Below are 22,289 nucleotides of genomic sequence, written 5' to 3' on the forward strand. Positions count from 1 at the left end.
GGGTGGGGTAAATTGTCCCAGCAACAAGGGAAGTAACTAAGATAGAAGCCCATGCAAAAGAGTTTGCAATGTCCCATTTGTGTAAATTTCACAAAGAAAACTAATATGTGGAAATAAAGATTCAGCTTAGATATTTTCTGAGAGGCAGTCACAAGAGAACTTTAAAAGGCATTTGTGTTCTTGTGTTAATTTGGTATAAAATAGTTGTCAAAAAAAGAAGATAAATATCTATTATATAATTTCAAAAACCTAATTGTATAACAAGAAAAAAATAAAGCCGGGCATGGTGGGGCATACCTGCCATCCCAGAACTCATGAGGCTGAGACAGGAGGATTTCTGTGAAGCCAGCTTAGGCTACATGGTGAGCTCAAGGCCAGCCTATAATTACAGTAGCAAAATCAAACAAACAAACAAAACCTGAAGAATGAAGGGAAAGCTCAGGAAGATATCAGAAGCAGCAGCACGAAGAGCTCTTGAAATTTCAAATCAGTGGGTACTTCAGAAGACCTTTACCTGACTGCTTTGTTGATACCACTGTAAACTGTTTACTTAGACACACACTCTTAAACATCTTCATATACAGAAAATATGGATCCTACCTTCTCTGTAGCTTCTTTAGGCCAAGTTCACATTTCTCTTTTTCCCAAGCTAACTCTTTTTCCACTTGTTGAATTTTATAAACTGTTTTTCTATTGATCTCAGCACGAATTTCAGAATCAATATTAAAGTCCTGCAGATAGATAGATTTACTCAAACAGTATTCTTTATTACTCTATTTTATTAAGCCTCTTTCAAACAGTTACAGATTTTTAATTTTGTCCTATATTTCATGCTATATCATAACAGTCTCCTACATATTATAAGCCCTCCATTCCAGAAAAAAACAATATAATTTTGATCTTAATTCCACAAGATGAGGGAAAAAGTTGCACAATACATGGAGAATTGTTAGCAGTAAAACAAATAAAGTTACTTACTTATAGATTTTTTTCCTACAATAAAAATAATAAATTCTAACAATATATAGAGGTATATAAAACTTTAAAACATATTCTCACCATCCCAAAGAAACTACCATACCTAACTAACCAGCTGGCACAGGTAAAAGCCAGTTGATCATAGGCTGAACCCTTTCTGGGTAACACCCATGTAGGAAAGATGCCAGCCTTTGGTGGCTTCTTGACATCACCAAGTGTTTGTAGAATGTCCTTCAATGAGGGATCCATTAACCCCATAAAAACATGTACAGATCTCAAGTTTCTTACCTGTACCCCTAGGAAGTACACCCAGAGGCTGTGGTCACACTCAACATCAGTCTGTCTATATTTTGAATAATAACATGTTCAAAGCCACAGCACTCATTTCCAGCTCTTCTTTGTCCTAAACTACATTACCTGTGTGATGGAAATATCAACTCTGTGTGTGTATGTGTGTGTGTGTGTGTGTGTGTGTGTGCGTGCTGGGGATTGAATCCAGGGCCTTCTCACCGAGTTACATCCCCGCAACTTTTTCCTTTTTATTTTGAGACAGGGTCCCACTAAATCACTAAGTTGCCCAGGCTGTGCTAGAACTTGTAATCCTCTTGCCTCAGTCTCCCAGAGTTCTGGGATTATAGGCATGTACCACCACACCTGGCTTCAACCCTTTTTAAAGCAAAGGTCTTTTAACCATTTTGAATTAATTTTTTAAAATGTTATTTTTATTTTTTATTTTTAAAAGCAAAACAGAAAAAAGGGTAGAAATAATACAGAATTTCAAAAATAACAGTAAGAAATCAGTACTAGTTAACATATTACATACTGTTATCTTAGAAGTAGTTGTTCAACTTATTTCTAAGATGGCAATATGTAATCCATTAACTAGTGATTTCCTACTGTTCATTTTTTTCTTCTGTATATCTGTATAACTTGTACCCTTTCACTGTTTTTTTTTATTTTTCTTTTCTCCTTAAATAAAAAAAAAAGAAGTAGTTGTTCAAGTTACAAAATCTAAGCATAAAAAATGAACAGACAACGAAACAATGACAGCACAAACTATTCTTTTTGATGAACTAATAGAGAATTAGTAGTATGGTTATCTATCTTGAACATTTAAACATACAAACAGTTGTATGTGTACACCTACAAGTTGTTCCTTCCTTTTGAGCACTTTCTTTCCCTTTCATTATTACAATATCTATTGTACATTTTGGATCTTATTACTTTTCAGTTTTTATTATTAATTTTTTATACTAGAGAGACAATAATATATTTACAAATGTGAGTCTGATTCATTTTACTTATAAGTCTCAAGTTGCCTTCATTTACTTATACAAGCCTCAAGATCATCCTTTTTATGAAATATAGTAATATTTTATGAAATATAGTAATATTTCATTGTATAAAAATGGCACATCTTTTTCAGCCATTCTGTGTTTGTTTCCAAGAAGTAGCTATTACAAATTGTCCTGCTATAAACATGAGTGCACATACAGCTTTAAAAATTTATATAAGAAATTAACATGATTTCATAAAGCACTTTTTACAAGAAGTTGGCAAAGTACTTCTATAATTACAGAGTTGGGCAAAACATGAATGTATTTAGGATGACATCCTATCTTTTTATTTGTTTTGATACCTGATTGTATTCTTGTTTAGGAAAAAGTACAAAATGAAAAAAAATCACAAGCAAGGTTAGGAGTTTTCAGTAGTCACAAAAGGAAAAAAGAATATAAAAGCTTAAACAATGTGGTGGTTGTCATCATACAACCTACAATTAGTCTAAGTCATCTCTTAGAAACTCTATGGATAACTAGGTACTATCTTCTCAATAGATCTGATATAGTATAGAATGGAACCTCAGAAAAATTATATATGTAACTACTCAACAGACATTTTTGGCTAGGTACAATAAGGTCATTAACAGACTAAACCTATATTTATATTTTACCTTGCTGCCAAAAGCAACAACACCAAAACGTGTGGTAGTGAAATCCAGTAGTAAGCGTTGTGCCATGTAAAGAGGGTTATCTGCCTCCACCAAATTGCGTGTCTACTTCTACAACAGTTGAGCTGCTGCAAGCTCACTGATCGGCCAGCTAAAGCACAGCTTAGTGATAATCCCTCGTGTTTCTTTGGTTGACAAAAGAATAGTTTCAATCTAGAAATATATATTAAAATTGAAGTCAAATGTATATAGACTTACTGTCCGCTTAAATTGCATATGCTCTGGTAATTCTTTATTCATTTTTAATAGCTTCTGAAATTCATTCCTCAGAGCTTGGATTTTCTCTCTCTTCCCAGCCTTTATTTCTTCCACTTCTTTCATTAATTTGTCATGTTCTCTTTTTCTCCTGGCATTCTCAATACTGAAAACAGAGATTTTAAAAGAATAATAGGAAAGGTTACAGGAAAACATAAAAAAGGTAATATTTAATAGTCTGGATACTCATTCAGCTTGGGCACGTTCTACAAAATGTTGATTTGTTTTGCAAAAATTCAGTCTAAACAGTGTTTGTCAAAAGTTCGTATACCTGTAGGCTTTGGGATCTTCAATATCCTCTGGGACTGGCTCTGCTTCAATTCCAAGCTGTAAAAAGAAGAATAAAAAGCCCTTTAAAATCACATAATATTTCCTATCAAATTACTTCTTGTTAGATATTCGAGGGAACTGTAAATTTCTAACAATTATAGGTTTGAAAAGTTGTTTCACACACAGTCCAGGGGGAAAATTGCAATTGATTTAAACTTATTTGGTTTTGGATCATTTAAAGAGTTAAGTTTAAACAAGTCTTGTTATCTAATATTTGTCAAATGGTAATATTTTCATAATTATCCCTTCAGATCCATATTATCTGTTAACACATGTGCTATTGACAGAGAAAACACACAAAAATAACTTCTAGATCATCCATTTTTGTTTGTTTTTTGTTTTTGGTACCAGGGATTGAACTCACAACCTTGTGCTTATCAGGCAGGCACTTAAGCCACTGAGCTAAATCCCCAGCCCCTCAATCATCTATTTCTAAATGCTGTTTTTCAGGACATCCCCTCATTACATGCCAAGAGACTCTCAAAATACCTTGCATGTATCCTAATAAGACTCTCATATATGTATACATTTTAATTTTAAGTAAGAATTTTATATGACCTAAAAGAAGACATAAAATGGAAAATTCACAAAATAATATAAACTTCCTCCTTCAGAGAAAAAAATGGGATGAAAAAGTACAAATCTCCCTTTAAAAAGGAAATCAGTTTAACTTTAGAGGAGTTAAGGAACCACTTACAGTACTTTGTGTATTCAGGTGCTGTGCTATAAAATCTTAGTCTAGCATGTTAAGGAAAAGGAAAGGAAATATACCCAATGAATAAAACAGTCAGTTTGCTAACTAATCAGTTCCTAAGTAAAATCGAAATTACTTAACTTCTAGTCTCTTTCATAATAGATGGCTCTGTCTTGCTGTCACTTTTTCTAAAGAAATAAAGACTTTTGATCAGGTTATTGGATTAAAGTCTTCTTATGTACAAAATATAAACTGTTGATACATACGAGATGAAGTGTTCACATTTTTATGGAAGTTATGGTTTGGGACTTCAGTAAAAGTGAAGAAATACCCATCACCAAAGTAAGAGACAGTGATGGCTAATAAATTCTACTTACTATTAATTGCTCAAAACATAAATTTATTGATTTTTACTTAGTTTTCTGAGGGAGGGAGTAATAGCTAAGTCCCTTAATTCTCCAATATCAGCATACCACGATTTGACAGGGAAACGCAGCTATTTCTTGGCTACAGCTGTTTGTAATACCGTGTAATCCACTTGACAATTCTAAAATACAGGTCAAAGGATCTTCACCTGGGTTTCACATTAGAATCAAGTGGAGGACATTTTATAGGATACAGAGACCTGGGCCTCATCTTCAAAGATTCTAATTTAATTGTTCTCAAAAGGAGTTCAGTCATCAGTACTTTTAAGGGCTCCTTAGTAGATTCTAATGTAAAGTAAGACTTTCTCATGTTCTATAGAGCTTAGTTGGATTTTATGGATTTTGTGGTTCTAATTCTCATTTTGCCCTCTGAAAAGCAGAGCCTGCATCAATGATTTAAAAAGTACAGATGTTATCCATAGTAAGAGGACATTATTATTCTAACCGTGGAATGATTTTTTTTCTATTCAGTACAAGTTTCTATATTGAAGGCTAGCACTAGGTAGAAACATAAAGATTTTCCAATTTGTATACTTTCCTTTTTGCAGTTGCTGTCTTGGAACTAGACTCTCTTTAAACATTGCCCCATATTCCAAGTTCCCCTGCTATTAAAGAAATGAAAATTTATCTGCTCAAACCTTCTCTGAATTCGTGTGTTCTTTTGAGGTAGGCTATCAAGTGGGAATTCAATATGTTCTTAGGAATTTTAACTACGGGTTCTTCTAAATATACTGTATCTCCTTAATCTGTAGGAGCTGTTCTAGTGGTTATTAAGTAGTGATTTATCCACATAAACCCCTTTAATAATAGAAGATTCCAGTCTGAGACAGGACAAATGGATGTAATTTGGGGATCTGAACCCTCAATCTTTAATAAAAAGCCAATAATGTATTCTGCCTAAAAATAGAATAATTTATAGTGAATCTTTGATCAACTCATATTATCATTCTCTCAACTAAAGCAACTAATATTTTCCAACTGCTTTCAAAAGTATATTTTATTTTAAAAAGTACATTTTATAGTATATACCCTATACATGCCCCATGAGTGAATCAATAAATGAAATATATATATATATATATATATATATATATGAGGCATATTGCGCATTTTGAAAAAAGAAACTTTAAGATGGTGATAGATACAGAAAAATTGACACATTCCTTTTTAATTTTGAGAAACTACATGTCTTTAATAATAAGAGAAAAGCAGCACCATTAATATTTTATATAGAAACACTAGAAAATCAAAACCTAATACTGGCAGGAAGACTGCATTACAAGGTTAATGTATTTAAATAGCTGTTAATTTTTAATAAATATAAACAACTTTATATCACTACTTTAAAGTTGGCTATCATTGTTGTTATTAAAATTAGTTAATTGGTTGATTAGCTACATACCCTGGGAGATGGTACTTTGGCTTTGGTGACTTTTTTTAACATAAACTCAGAAAAAATGTTAAAAACAAAAATATTACTATCTGCCCCTGCAGTCACCAAGAAGCGGTCATCAAAGCTGGTGGAGATTCTTTTAACACACCCATAATTATTGTCATGCACACTAAATTGCCAGTAGTGCTGCAGACTGGACAGTGAAAGATCATTCTGATTTAGCACGTACACTCGAATTGCTCCATTTCTCATTCCACAAAACATCATACTTTGATCCACGCTACAAAATAAAAGAAAGAAAATTGTTCTTTCAATTGACCTGAAAATACTGTTTAGTTTTAAATGAATTGAAATGATTAGATCTGAAATAACAAAGGTGTTCATCGAATCATGTACCACCAAAAGTTCTCATGTTCAAAATCAGGCTTGGTGGTGCCCGTGATCCCAGCACTCAGAGGCTGAGGAAGGAGGATCACTACGAGTTCAAGGCCAGCCTGGACTGCATAGCAAGTCTCTGTACATACAAGGAAAAAAAAAATCATATGTTCAGTCCCTAAGCCCAGATCCCTTAGAATGTAACTATAGTGTGAGAAAAGCCTTTGAAAAGGTCCACAAGTTAGAATGAGAATGTTAGGTTGGACTCTATTTTAGTCTGACTCTGGGATGTTTATAAGAGGTAGAAATTAGGACAGATGGGGAAAGGAGAGACAGAGAGACAGAGAGAGACAGAGACAGACTAGCAATGTTGTTCACACAGGATAGACCAAATGAAGACACAAGAGAAGACAGATAGCAGCAAGCCAACGAGAGAGAGAGAGAGAGAGAGAGAGAGAGAGAGAGAGAGAGAGAGAGAGAGAATCCAAACCTGCCCACCTGCCCACTCCGACTTGGAACTCTACTCTTCAGTAAGTAAATATTTGTTGCTTATAAGCCACCCATTCAGTATGCAGTATTGTTAAACCAACACAAATGAAAAAATCCATTTGAAAGTTAGAACTAGCTTTTGATCCTTAGAAGAATGACTGGCATATTTACTTAGATTTCAATTATTAAAGGACTAATGATTCAACTTGTAATTTCTCTAGAATCTTTGAAATTCTGATCCTTCATTATCTGACCATGTAGCAGCCATTTCCTAAGTAAGAGAAATGACTTAAAACTACATAATTTAATTAAACAGAAATTCTGACAGAATATTGGATAAGCAGATTTAAACAGAAATCACTTTACTCACTTGACTTATTTAACCAAACACCATTTAGGTGCCCCTGATTTGGATATAACTTTTAAAATTGACAATATTAATGACACACAAATACACTGAAGCTAATAGAATACAGTTTTTTTAAAGCTTTTTAAAATTCTGTTCACCTGAACGTGATGGTTTGAATGGGATTATCTTCTGTATCTTCAAGAAAACAGTAATCAAAAGGTTCATCTTTCTGTGCCTTGAAATCACTATTTTGATCATATGGGGGAAATTCACAGTGATATAGAAAACCAGAATCATATCCACCCTGAAAAGATAAATAATACTGAACGTGATTCTTGAATACAACACATATGAGTGCATCAGAATTTTTTTGCTTGTGTCAAAATTTAAAACACAAACTTTCTCACATGTGGTTCTATGTTAATAGGTTTTTATTTATTAAAATATCTCTATTTCCCAGTTATATACAACTGTTATTATAATAATAAATATTATATGATGCTTTGTTTCCCCCTTACAAGTCAAAATGAGAGATTTTACCTCTATCTACTGAATTTCATTTTTATTTCAGGTGTTATTACAAATAAGCAGTAATTAATAATAAGTTTTGCAAGTCCTTGTTTTCACAGCTGGTTTTCAGTCTGGGTTAACACTGTTAATTTTCCAGGAAGGGCTATTTAGGAATAATATATCCATACAGTGAAAAGACAGCTGATCGTCTGGAAAAGCAACACTGTTCTAACTTTAACTTGCTTTCTTTCTGGAACAGAGGTTCCTTCTAGAGAAAATAAATTAAGAATCAAAACATCTTTATGAAAAATGAGTAATAAGAAAGAGAAAGTAACAAAATCATCATGTCTGAAAATCTAATTACTGTTTTTACTTTTGATAATAACAGACTGGATTATTTTAGTCATGCCATGCTGCTGAGAAAAACCAGAATAATTTTTAAAAATGTGTTTGGAAGCATTGAAAAAGTTGCAAAACAGTAAGACCCAGAAGACAGGGAGAACCAGAAGTGAGCCTGGCACTGGCACTGCTTTTGTCTTTGAAGTGACCTTCAGAGTGGCCACTAAGAGCTAAGAAGCTGAGCAGAGCTATTTTCAGTCTCATGGGCTTATAGAAAGGGAAATAATTTTTAGGGCTCGCTAAGGAGGAGGGAGCACTGTAAATACACTTCCCACTGGACTTTCCATTGAAGTTGGAGACTGATACACACAAGGTGTACGAGTAATGGGAAGAAGAATGGACCTCATCGGAAGTGAAGCCCAATTTTAGGTCATCTTAGTCACTGACAGGGTTAAAATAATATAGGATTTCAAGCTCCTTTCCAGAATTAACATAAATCTCCAAAAGATAATAATAACATGCTGAGAATCAAAGTAGTGATAGTTTTTCATATGCACAGTGTACTGCTCAGTAAAAAACAACAAGACATACTATGAAAGACAAGAAAAATAACTATCATTAATATGTTTAAGGAATTTGAAGGCTACATAAAAATTTTAGGATTCAATTGGAACCTATAAAAAATAGTGAAAAAACCAGAAATTTGAGAACCAAAAAATTATAGAAATTAAAATTCAAATGATTGATTTAACAGCAAATACATACAGCTAAACAATATCCAAAAAAATCAAAAAATGAACAAAAGAACTAAGTAGATATTTATCCAAAGAAAATATACACATGGGTAATAAACACATGAAAACAGGCTCAGAATCACTGATCATTAAGGGGGTGCAAGTCAAAAGTACAGTGGGATGTACTTACACCACCTACATTGACTACAATTAAAAACAGAAATAACAAGTATTGACAAGGATATGGAAACCCTGGGCACTTTTAGTGGTGACATAAAATGATACAGTTTCTGTGGAAAATGCTATGGTAATTCCTCAAAAAATAAAATAAAATAAAAATAGAATTACCATATGGTTCGGCAATTTTACTTCTGAGTATATACCCTAAAAAGTAGAAATCAGATATCCACAGAGATGTTTGAATGTCCATATTCATAGCAGCATCATTCATAATAAACAAAAAATAAACATGACCCAAGTGTCCATCAATGACTGAGTGGGTAAATGAAGTATGGCGGATTCTTACAATGGAGTATTATTCAGCCTTAAAAAGAAAGGGAATTCTGACATATGCAATGCTGTATATAAACCTGGAGGAAATTATGCAAGAGAAAAAAAAAGCTGCCTAAAAAGACAACAAATACCACATGATTCCACATGTGAGAAAGCATTCAAAGTCATAAAGAAATAATATAATGGCTGCTAGGAGCTGACAGGAAGAGAAAACGGAAGATCAAAGTGATGGTTTCACAACATTGTGAATGTGCTTATTGGCACTGAATTGTATACTTGAAAATGGTTAACTTTATGTTATATGTGTTTAATCACAATTTTTAAAAACTGGAAAAACAAAATTGTGGGAGACCACTAATCTGTGCTTTCCTGAGAAATGGAGCCTCTTGCCTCCATCTTTCCCTGACCTTTACTTCAGTCCTATTCACTGAGACACGTAGAGCTGTCTATATTGAAACAGATGTTCCCTTAATTGGCTAAAAGAATGTAATGAAGTCTGGCCAAGATGCCAATGAATCTCATAACAGCACACCGGCAAGAACTGTGCCCCTGCTGATGGATGAAATGGGAGCTCAAGAAAAAGCCCATAAGATTCCAGGACTATGACATAAGATAACATCTCAGCTAAGGCCACGGAACTCAAAAAGAATTATATATTCCTGGCATTAAAGGTGGCAGCCTTGCATGCATCAAGCTACCATTGTATTGCTAATTGGAGGCCTTTGTGCCTGGTAAAAAATTGCTGTGTTTCACCTTATAGCCAATGCCTTTCCTTAGCACTCTGCTGCAACCTCCATCTACCTCCCTGATTGATAGCAATAAAAGCCATGAGTTTTTGGACTGTGGCCCCTTATTTCACAGTCAGCTTCAGGTCATCCAAGAGTTTCTTTTGCATCTCTGTGTTATATTGCCAGATGGGAGATTTGAACCCTCTGTGGGAGTTTCAGTAAAAATGAAGAGACAGAGAATTAAGACGTTAAAACAGAGATCAGAAATAATAGGCTAAATCATGAAAAGAGAAAAAGAAATTTTAAAAAGGTAAAATATATATAGGAGCAACACAGCAAGAAGGATTTAATATAAACAAGATAGAATCCCAGCAGAAGAAAAATGAGCCAAGCAACATTGCAGCATATTATGAATGAGAATTTTCCCAAATTGAATAAATATGTGGAAATTAAAACTATAAGTTTCAACATAAAATCTGAAAGGTAACTGAAAAAATCTATCTATATCTGTATCTATCCATATATATATATATTTGGGCAACTATAAGACAAAGCACAGGCACCACATTGGACTGATCTAGTGTGCAGAAATCTCAGGGCAGAGTTGAATGTCACAAAACAGAAAATAAACCTCTCCAGGTCCTGAAATTGAGACACCTGGAAAACAACTTTACAAAGAGGAAAAAAAGTAATAGATTTCCAAAAATATGAAGGGAGCTAATAGGAAAACTAGAAACTACAGAGAAGCTGAAGAAACAGCACAATGCAAAGAAGAAAATGAAGCAGACTGGAAAGCAGGCTCCAGTTCCCAAGGAGGGAGAAGCTGTCTCTGCTGACACAGGTAAGCCTGGAGAGGTCAGCAGCCAAAGGGAGAAACCATAGGCTGGGCCAGCAGCATTAGCACCAAGAAAAGTCCATTGCTACTACAAACCACAGGAAGATTGTGGGGGTTTACTTTGAAAGTGATTACTTCTGCAAAGCAGTTAAAGAAGAAATCCAGGGTGATACCCACCAAATCTGAGAGGGTTTAATTAGGAAGCTTTTGGGGAAGGAGTTGTTTAAAACCAAGCTACAAATAACTGTATTTTAGAACTTCTGGTGCTACCCTGCTACAGTAACTGGGTAGGAGATGGCCACAAAAGAAAGTCACAAAGAGGGAACAGGCCAGACACAGATACCTCCTGAGAAGTTTAACTTAGGCCAAGAAGGATGCATAGGCCACAAGGTACAGATTCAATGATCTGTTTGCTTTACCCATCTACTGATGTGAGAAGCGATATGGCTCAGATCGGGTGGATGCCACAGCCTTGAGTGTATAGACAGAGAGGCCTCTGGAGAGAGAAGATACCCCACAAACCCACAAGCCATACAGCTAGGCAGAAAAACCTGCAACTTAATGCACACAGGGGACCATGGAAACTAAAGGTGCCACAGTAACTACCACCAGAGTAACTATAGTGGAAATCATCAACTGACAATGCCCAGTGGGTCAGCAGGGCAAAATCCAGCATTCATACACAAAAACGTGAGTAAACCATTCACAGACTGAGGGAAGAGAACACAGTCACACCAGAAAGCCAATCCAGACTGGGAACCATACCATGTGCAAGCCACCACCAGACTGGGAAGCTCCAGACCCCAGCCTCTCTCTGTGAGTCAGTGCCATTCATGGAGTGGGGGTAGAGAAAACAAGGCCACACCAGAAAGCAAGCCCAGTTTGGGAACCAACATCATATGCGGGCTGCCACCAGGCTGGGAACAGCCAGGCTCCAGCCCCTTCTGGCACACAGGCTGACAAACAAGAAGTACAAACCCCCATCTCCTGCCCCCTGCCATAAGCAACCAGCTTATTGGATAAACACAGGCTATCATGATAGCTATAGAAATGAAATGCAATTGGATGCCTGTGGCGTTTTGGTGTTTCACTAATATTGTAGGTGCAGGGCCAGTGATCTGATCATGGGTTCAGAGGATAGCAGTACACAGAGTTACATCTAGGGCATATCTCCTTCTAAGGGTTGTAGCAATTGTTGACTCCCTATGGTCTTGCTTTGAGGTCCTATATTGTTATGTTGGTCACCTGATCCAGAATTTACAAACAAAATCAAAATTTTGCCAAATGCTTCAATTTGCAAACTAAATTGTTCACAAACAAGTGTTCATAAACCGAGGTACCACCGAAACTAAAATAATAGACATAATGAAATGATCAGTGAGCTTTAGAAGACACTCATGAAAAGCTATCTAAGCTAAGCAAAACATTAAAAAACATTCTTTGTTCAGGTAGCAAAGAATTAGAGTGCAAAAAAGGCACAAAACAGAAATTAGGAGACAAAAAATTCTATTGATAATATGGGCAGCCTAAGTGACCAACTTGAGAACAGGGGTCAGAACTAGAAACGAGGCCTGATGTAGGTGACCATATATTCAGAGACATTCTAAAAATAACAAGAGAACATGGAAAGTGAATCCAACAGTTGCTAGATGATGCAAGGAAGACTAACCTAAGATGAATTGAAATTAATGAAAAAATCAGAAGACAGTACAAATGGCATTAAAACTCTGTTTACAGAAATAATAGCAGAAAACTTTCCATACATGGGGAAATTAATATAAAGATAAGTAAGATACATATAGCACCCCAAACTGCCACAATCAGAAAAGAATTTCTCAGTGACATATCATAGTCAAAATCACAGAAGTTCAGCATTAGAAAAAAGCCGCAAATTATTTATAAAGATGAACAGATTAGAATTACAGCAGGCTTCTCAACACAAATCCTAAAGGCCAGGATAGACTGGAATATAGTGTTTCAAGCCTAAAAGAAAACACCTTTCAATGCTATCTTTCAAAATTGACAGAACAATGTGTTTCCAAACAAAGAATACTAATACATTCGTGACCACCAAAACAACACTCCAAAAAATTCGTAAGAGTATTAGAAATAGAAACAATGAAGCTCACATGGCCAAAAGCTCCAGTAGAGTGAATACTCCAGGTAAGGTGAAGTAAAGGGGAGAGGCGGGAATCAGCAACAAGAAAATAACACAACGACAGGAATAAGCCAGTATCCTTTGGGAATAACTCTCCATGTCAGTGGTCTCAAGTATTCCAACAAAAGACACAGGCTGACAGAATGTATCAAGAAACAAAACCTGACAGTATTCTGTACATAAGAAATACATTTAACACCAAAAGAAATTCAGAGACTAAAAATCAAAAGAATGGAAAACAATAATCCATACAATGGAAACCCCAAAGCATGAAGGGGCAGCTATTCTATTTTCAGAGAAAGAGGACTTTAAGCGAAGCAAAGAAGGTCACTATACATTGGTTAAGGGAATAATCCATCTGGAAGCGATAACAACTATAAACATAAATGTACTGAACAATGGTGTACAAACACTAGGGATCTCAATATCCTACTGTCATAAATAGACAGATCAACCAGACGAAAAAGGCAACAAAAAAATATCAGAGTTGAACTTAGGCTGGGTTTAATCCTCAGCACCACACACAAAGTTAACTTTTTTTTTTTGTCTTTTTCCTTTTTATCGGTACCGGGGATCAAACTCACGACTGCCTGCTTGCAAAGTTACAGTCACAAGTTTGAAGTTGAGGAGAGATCAGGACTAAAAATAAATATCTAATATTTATTGGCAAATAAGTGATAAGAAAAGGTCACCTTTCCAAAAAAGACATGTCCTAAGATCATGTTCTTCAGTACTTCAAATCTCCAGTATTGTCCTGAAAATGAGCAGAGGAGTCCCAACTGAGCACGATTTGGAAGCCAAAGAGAGAAAGTATTTTGAGAGGGCTAGAGGGTGAGCTCTATCAAATGCTTCTAAAAGTTCAAGCATACAGAAACAGGACCACAGAGCTTGTAATATGGCAATCATCAGGGAGCGAAGTGATGGAGACAGAAGCCCATGTGAAACGGGCCGATGACCAAAGAGGAGGTGAAGAAGGACTCCAGGCAATGTTTTTCCTTTAAAGGCCCAGTGGAGGGGAAGAGAAGACAGACTGAAGAAAAAAATTAATTACTAAAATAGATAAAATAGATATAGATATAGACATGCTGATGCAAGAAGAACTGAGTTTAAAAAGAGTGATATCGATTTTAAAAGACCCAGGAGACCAGGTGGTTTATTTCAGAGCAAAATCTTTGAGAAAGAGAGAAGGGATGGGATCAATAGGCCATTGGGAACGGTGTTCTTGGAAAGTTGCAAGGGAACACTTACCAAGTACACTAAGGAGGGAGACCCAATCATACAGATCTTTCCTGTAGTACATTAGATTTAACTGGGAAAAAAACTGGAAATTTTCATCTGATTTCTTTTATTTTTTCTATGGAATTCAAGATGAGGTTATCATTGAGGAGTGAGGGAACGTACAGAACATTTGAGGGGAGGAGAAACAATTCAAATGATAATCTGAGACGTGAACGCGGCTGGGCAGGAGAACTGGCCTCCAACATGAGCAATGAGTTGAGAACTGTGGCCTTAACTTCAAAACGAGGCCAGTTTTCTCTAGAAGCTGCTTGGTTGCAAGCAAACAGTGAGAAAATCATTTGATCAAGAAGGTTGGTGTCCTGACCTCTTGTCAACCACCAGCTGTTCATGGTGCAGCTTGATGGTTACGTGCATGAACTCTGGAGCTACACGGCCCATATCCTAGTTATAAACTGCTTTAGTTATATGACCTGGGGTAAGTTACTTAACAGTTTTATGCCTCGGTTTTCTCACACACCAAATGCAAATAATAATAGCGTTTATTTTATAAGCTGGTTAAGTAAATCACTTAGAATGGCACTCAGCACAGAATAGATTGCCATATTTGGCAAATAAAAAAATACAGGATGCCCAGATTAACTTAAATTGAAGACAAAAATAAATTTTAGTATAAACAAAACCTATGCAATATCTATGTTAAACACTAAACATGTTTGTTAAGTAATAATTTCTGCATCGATGTTTTCAGGACACTGGAAATCTATTTTATTTGTTTCTGTGCATCTTTTCCACCTCTGAGGAAATTTCCTGAAGTTATGTCTGATTTATCTCTTTACCCCTGGAATGCCACATAATCGTACTCATTGATTGTGTCACAGGAAAGTTATGAGCACTAGTAAATGCAATAGAATACTAACTGCTGTTCTTACTTTTGTTTCCTTTTATATTGGTACAAAAGATGTATTCTAGAAAAACTGTAAGCAGGAAGCAGTCAACCTCCATCACTATCCACAGCAACAATCCTTGACTACACAGTGTTCTGGCCTGGCCAAAACCTGGGACCAGTTGTTAATTAGTAATAATACATTTTTGTTGGTTTTGGAGGGCGATTGCAAACTGTGATATCTATAATGAAGGAAAGTCCTGCTTTGCAAGAGACCACATTTTCCACTACAACTAATGGATACGGAAGTAGAGGATGTAGTCTCATCATATTTGATGCTCTCTGGCATTTGTCTTCCTAATATTTTCCTCCTGTTTGCTGAGCCACATCTCAGTGTTGCTCGGGGTGGCAATGGGACCATCTAAAACATTCATATTCCTAGATGTCCACAAGGTACTCAGCACTGTTGTAGGTAATCAAGTGTAAGTACAAGTCTCTAGATAATGCTGCCATGAAAGCCATTATTTTCAAAATTGCAAAACAACAGACTCAGTCAAGGTGACAATGAGTACCTGTAATCTCAGCTACTTGGGAAGCTGAGGCAGGATGGTCTGAGCGGGAGACCACTTTGGGTAACGTAACTTTGGGTAACGTGAGTCTCACGTCAAAGACACACAGACAGGCAAGCACACACACACACACACACACACACACACACACACACAGACACACACACACACACACACACACTCAGCTGGAAAAGCCTTAGTTCTTTGACCATCTATCCTTAATCCTTCTCCTGTTTTGACTTGGATAGACAATATGGATGTTTGTCATAAATAACAGGTATGATTTTTATTTATTAAAATTCACAACTTCAACAGTAGCTAATGAAGTCTTAAGATATAAATAAGAAAGTAAGAATGTGGTGATAAATAACTCTAAATTAGATTGAAATGCAGCTAAGGTAAAATTTTTACATATTTACTCACCAGTGAAACCCAGAATTTATCCGGCTCAGAGTAGAAGCCACAGAGGATGGGGGAAGGGATTGGTGGAAAGAAAATCTCAGGCAATGGCTCCTCCTCCTCCTCCTGCTCCGCCTCCTCCTCCTCCTCCTTCTCCTCCTCCTGGAGTGCCTTTTCTCCATCTTCTCCCATCTCTTCTGTCAGTTTCCTCCTCCTTGCTTCCCTTTCCTTTGCCTTTAACTCTTTTTGTTTTTCTCTCTTTTCAATTTCTATTGATCGCTTTTAAAGAGATATTAGGGAGATATAAAACCTCTACAACATTCATTTACATCACTGAAAATAAGGACAGGAGAAGGAAGACAGGGTTCTAGAGAATTTCACAGCTCTGATGTTAAAAAGAAACATTTAAAACTGATTATTATTTTGAGAACATATTTGTTATCATCAAAATTCATATCAGTGGATGACCGACATCTCTATTTTACATGCTAGTTTTATAGAAATTGTCATTCTTCCCTAACTGAGACTTTAAATAGTTTCTAGACTCTCAGAACTTGTCATTGTCAGTCTAGGAACAAGGTGGCCTGAAACTGTCCATGAGGGGAGTCATTTCTGACTTCAGTAACACAATGATTTAGAGCCTCACAGCCTGTCAACTGTCCATTGTAAAAGGTCTCAATACTAATGTTCTGGCCTTCTGTCTTTGACCTCTCCTTCAGTTCCCCCTTAAAATTATCTCTCTAATTGACAGGATTTCATCATAGCAATCCCCCTTGCAGAAGCAGACAACAGATCTCAGTGGTCTAAACTGAAACAGCTTGGCTGGTTTGAGGAGTCCATGCCCTGGTCGCAGACTCCTGCCGTGTCCCTCCACGATTGCTGCCTTTTATTTCACCAGTCCCTTCTTCACCCTCCCCCCGAAAGCTGGAAACCCACAACTCTGCCATTTCTCAGGACGTTCTCTCAGCCTTCATAACCAGCTTTTCTATTTTATCCTTTAAAATGTCTTCCCATGCTCTGAGTATTAACTGTCTGTCACTTCCACGCAGCCATATTTCATCTCTTCCCACACCAGGGTCAGGGTCACCTGACTTACACGTGCGCCCCTGTACACTGCTGATCCCTAGCAGTCTGTGCACTGCTGATCCCTAGCAGTCTGTGGCTTTCCTCCCAAATTATGCACTTCTAAGGGCAGGTTCTGTTGTATTCGTCCTGGTAGTCTCCCAGCGCCTCAAATGGGATATTTGATATTATAATGGAAGGGAAAATATTAGAAGATAATTTTTCAAGATTATTTCATACCAGAATCTTAGATTTGACACTTGAGAAATGGAAATATCTTATGGGCATGTCCTTGATTTCATAGGAGTGCGCATCATGATTGTTCTCTTCTTCACTAATGGGTGGATATGGAGCTTGAAGAATATAGCCATTTTCGCAGATAATCAGTAAAGTACTTTCAGGCTAAAAAGGAAACATTAAACATCCGCTTTATACGTAGATAAATTTATATGAGCACAGTTCAAAAAGTACAAATCAGGAAAAATATAATTGATAGGTTTCTAATCATTCTTAAAATATATTTAACTCTTCATTGTAGTTACTGTTCATAAGACTAATTATTTGTAATGACATCATTATTAGAAGAAACAATTGAGCCAGGGAAGAACAAATGAGGGAGGGAGGGGTAAGTAACCAAATGGAGTTAATCTAGAATATACTTAAGCACTGATAGGAATTATCCAGCTAAGAGGTGAGGTTAAATTAGATGGCAGAAAAGAGAACTAAAGAGCAATTCTGTGTCTATCTTCTGAATTCATCTCTTTCAATATTAAGTAGAAAAATCAAAATATTACATATAATTAACAATTTAAAATTTGTTAAATGAGCTAATAAGTGCAATTTGCATGCCATTTTAAGGACATACATTTTTCAAGCATAAGAAGAACTTTAAAATTTTTCTCACCTTCTGGGGATTAAAAGAATATATTTATTTTCTTACTAAAATGTAATTTATATTTTTAGTACCAAAAATTAGAAATTTCCTGTGTTCTGAAGTAAGAAACATACTTCTAAATAGTTCATAAGTCAAAGAAGAAATTAAATGGAAGAAAGAAAATATTTTGAACTGAGTAATAATTAAAATACTGCACTAGGAAAACTTATGGGGTACAGCTCATGTTTATGTAGTTTCAGAAAGATACATATAAAGACGACTAATCATTTTTTAAAATATAGATGTTCATGAAGTTAGAAAGAAAATAACGACAACAAAAACCCTCAAAGTAGATATAGGGGAAGGATAAGAAAATCACAGTTTACTGAAATGTAAAACAAAGCCCTAAAAACTGGGGACAACTTTTAGAAGATTTAATCATAAAGCAAAAGTCGGGAGGGGAAAAGAGAGAGCACACAACTCATGAGTGTAAATGATGACAAGGCACATCACTGCAGCTTCTGTGACATTAAAGATATTATTAAAATTGCAAAGGATGCATTCAAAAATTCAAGAGACTGTTCCCACAGAGCAGTAGCATGACACAGCAGAGCAGCTTCGCATGGCGTACAACCCACCCCACACGTGGATCATGCACCTTTCACCAAATTTCTAATCGGCTACATCTTATGCAGTTATACCAACATTGACATCACCTTAACATGTGTACGCAGTTCTATGTCATTTATCCAGGTAACCATCATGAAGATCAGGATACAAAGCTACGTCATTGCTACAAATTGCTCCTTAACAGTCACACCCACCTTGTACCCGCTGCACCCCATTCCTAGCCCCTGGCAAATGTTGCTTTGTCTTTTCACTTTGTGCGTAGGGAAATGGTTGAAAGATGCATGCAGTATCGTAGGTTGTGCAATCAATATTCCTGTTTCACGCAGAACTCCCTTTGCAGGTACCAATCCCTTCCCTGGAACCTCCTACACCCACTCTTCAGGAACTTCCTACATCCTGCTGGTTCCTCAAAGTTAAAGCACAATAATATAGAGTTACAACCTATCACAATTCTCCCTTTTACTGTTGACTTGTTGTTTTTTTGTTTGTTTGTTTGTTTGGTTGGTTGGTTGGTTTTGGTTTTTCTGTGGTGCTGGGATTGAACCCATGGCCTTTCTCCCATGGGGTAGGCTGCTGATCTTCCATGAGATAAATTCTTAACCTCTTTTCCCTGTCTTGATAGTGTCCAGCTCTAAATTCATAACACAAATTGTATATGCCACTGAGATTTTAGTCACCATTTCCCCTGGGAAACCTTTTATTGTTCAGTGATGAAGTTTTTAAATGTATATATACATATTTGTGTTTTCTCATTGAAAACAAAGACTGCTTAGCAAAATCTACCAGTGTCTGGTTAAGACGACAACAATAGGTATTTGTTGATTAATTTTTAAAGGACTTTTCCAGACAATATTAACATATTTTATAGCCCTTTTGTCCAAAGAGCTTCAAGTGCATTTCAAATGTTTCCCTAATAACCCTGCCAGCACTTCTATGTTTTTATCCGTATTATTATCCAGACACCTAGAGCACTTAGTTTAGACAACTAACATTTAGATGAATTATCATACGGCCATGTCTTGTAAATTAGAGCTGTTAATGAGATCAATAATCAATATTGAACTGTGAATTGTTAGGAAAGAAGCCATGGAAAGTTAGGAAACTGATAGATTGGGAGTAGAAGAGATAAAGAGATAAAACATGAGGAAAAGCACACTCAGGTCTCAGAACCGAGCTTCTGATTGTCAGACAGACAGACTGACCCAGGCCAAAGCATTCAGACACGCAGTGTGTCTGGCTGGAAGTCACACTGCCGAAGCACACCCTGATACAGCCTTACATCTTCAGATGGAATGGAGACAAACTAGTGAGAGTCTGGAAGAGAAAGGAAGTGATAAAGGCAGCACAGAGCCCCTAAGTGTCACTGGACTGGCTGAGCTCAGCAGCAGCTCCTGGCCCCCACTGGAGAACCAGGTTAATACACACACCTGTTATTCACTGGCTGTAAGATCACTTCACCCTGTGGTGACGGGGATTTAAACCTGAGAACAGACATGATGACTTACATGAGAGAGTGTGGACCATATTAATTGGCAAACAGGTCCAGGAGTTTTAATGTAACCGATTGGCTTACAATTCTTGTCCACTTCAAAGAAAAACACAGTGTGATCTTTACTCTGAGAAGAAAAGAGATATAGCCATCAAATGTATATTACTATGAAATCTAGCACAAAAGAACATTTAATGGCATATGGTAAATTCAATGATCATATATCCAAGATTATTCTGAAAACATGATTTCAATTATTTGCCTCATTTTCCCCACATGTTCTAGGATGTGGTTCTGAAAATGTGATTACAATATTTGCACATAAATTATTTGTTTATAAATTGATTCACACAAACCCCCACAAAGTATATGTTTGCATCTTAATGCGAGAGGAATTTACACATTCTCTTCATTTATAGCAATTCTTTCTTGGAGGAGGTTTTTGTTTTGTTGCTTTGTTTTCATTTTTGGTTTTTGTAAGGTGGAGATTAAACCCAGACCTCACACAAGCTAGGCAACTGCTGTACCAATGCTCCACACTCCCTGGTTTATGGTAGTTCTAGCTAAGAACCTAAATGTGTTAAGCAGGTAAGATGGCACATGCCTGGGTTAACTCTGGCACTGTGGGAGGCTGAGGCAAGAGAATCACAAGTTTGAGCCCAGCCTGAGTAACTAAGTAGCTTAGTGAAACTCTGTCTCAAAATAATAAGAAAGGGATGGGGATATGATTCAGTGCAAAGGCCCTGGGGTTCAATCTCCAGTGCCCCCACCCACCCACAAAAAATAATGTTATAAAATGCTGATTTAAAATAATAAATTTATAACGATTTCCATTTAAAATTTTCTATTCATTTAAAATAAGCATTAAAACTCAATGTGCAAGAGTAATTTTAAATGTTCTACAGAGATTACATTGAAAGACTATGAACACGACAAAAGCAAAACACAAATATTTATATTCTTAGAAAGTTATCTTCAGGAAATAAGGTGTGATCAAGTTGTTAGATTTATAAGGCTAGGTTAACCATAAAATTTCACAAGCAACAAGAGGGAACTCTTCAGCTTACCCCTGTTGCTAGAATTTCTCCATCACGATCATAAGCTAAAGCAGTGACTTGAGCAGTATGGGGCTTGAAAACTTGTTTAAAATAAATATCAGCATCCAAAATTTTCTTCCGTCCTGTAAAAATTGTGAGCCCTTTTGGATCATAGAGTTCAAGAATTCGAACAACACCATCTTCAAATCCTACAACAATTTGTGCTCCAGGGTAGTTTACCTTGGAATAAAATTAAATGCACAGGATCTGAGTTTAGTTGATTAAAAAATGTGTGCCACACAACAGATACATTTCATGTAGACTTTACTAATTTAACATTGGCTGCTCCTTGACAACACTGTATACCACTTTGTGGTAACCTCTATCAATTTTAGACAGTTTTGTTTTTTGTTTTTTGGGGTTTTTTTTTATCACTACAGGCCACAAGTGGGGTAAACAACGGCGATTCAAATTTTCAGTGAGCAGAATGCTAGGCACCCATCACCAGCAGTTCAACGGTGAACACAAACAGCCACAGCTTTTCTTGACTCCTATCATCACACAAAAGTTTGAAATTGTAACTAAAGGAAAGAAACATATTCTTTGAGAAGACATAACAAAGAAAGCTGACCTAGACTGAGGGCTTGCCTAGATACGGCAGAGCTGAGTTCAGAAGGATGCCTGGGAATTAACCAGGAAGAGGAAGGTGGGACATGATCAGAGAGGCTAGAACTTGCACAAAGGCCTTGTATTAGCAAAGAACATAACTTCAGGGAAAAGTTAGTTTGATCACAGCAAATAACGTTTCCACAGGAGTCTGGAAGGGAAGATGCCAGGCACCAGATCACGCAAAGGCAGACAAGATGCATTAAGGGAAGTGTTTATCCAAACAGTGGTGGAAAGTCATCAAAGTGTTTATAGAAGGTGGTTGCACAGGAAAGGGAGCCATGGGTCAAATGAACTATTTTTTAAATGTCATCCTCTCTGCAGTGTG

The 22,289-nt window shown here is 36.4% G+C and overlaps 1 protein-coding gene across 4 annotated transcripts in view; it reads right to left on the bottom strand.

Moving 5' to 3' along the window:
• The window catches only part of Cfap44 (cilia and flagella associated protein 44), an 87,762-nt gene that overhangs the window by 32,896 nt on the left and 32,577 nt on the right, over positions 1–22,289 (bottom strand). For 3 of the 4 annotated variants that reach the window (XM_063224971.1, XM_063224970.1, XM_063224973.1), the window contains exons 14-22: positions 21,326–21,535; positions 20,275–20,385; positions 17,506–17,667; positions 16,228–16,482; positions 7,455–7,600; positions 6,093–6,363; positions 3,513–3,568; positions 3,185–3,347; positions 601–731 (exon numbers count right to left, since the gene is read on the bottom strand). In XM_063224971.1, the coding sequence (XP_063081041.1) occupies positions 601–731; positions 3,185–3,347; positions 3,513–3,568; positions 6,093–6,363; positions 7,455–7,600; positions 16,228–16,482; positions 17,506–17,667; positions 20,275–20,385; positions 21,326–21,535 (1,505 nt within the window). The remainder of the gene's footprint in view (positions 1–600; positions 732–3,184; positions 3,348–3,512; positions 3,569–6,092; positions 6,364–7,454; positions 7,601–16,227; positions 16,483–17,505; positions 17,668–20,274; positions 20,386–21,325; positions 21,536–22,289) is intronic. The other variant, XM_063224972.1, reaches the window with a different exon arrangement.

This window comes from Cavia porcellus, unplaced genomic scaffold (assembly GCF_034190915.1).
Source record: "Cavia porcellus strain 051 isolate PalLab524CR breed Dunkin Hartley unplaced genomic scaffold, mCavPor4.1 scaffold_15, whole genome shotgun sequence".
NCBI classification, from domain to species: domain Eukaryota; kingdom Metazoa; phylum Chordata; class Mammalia; order Rodentia; family Caviidae; genus Cavia; species Cavia porcellus.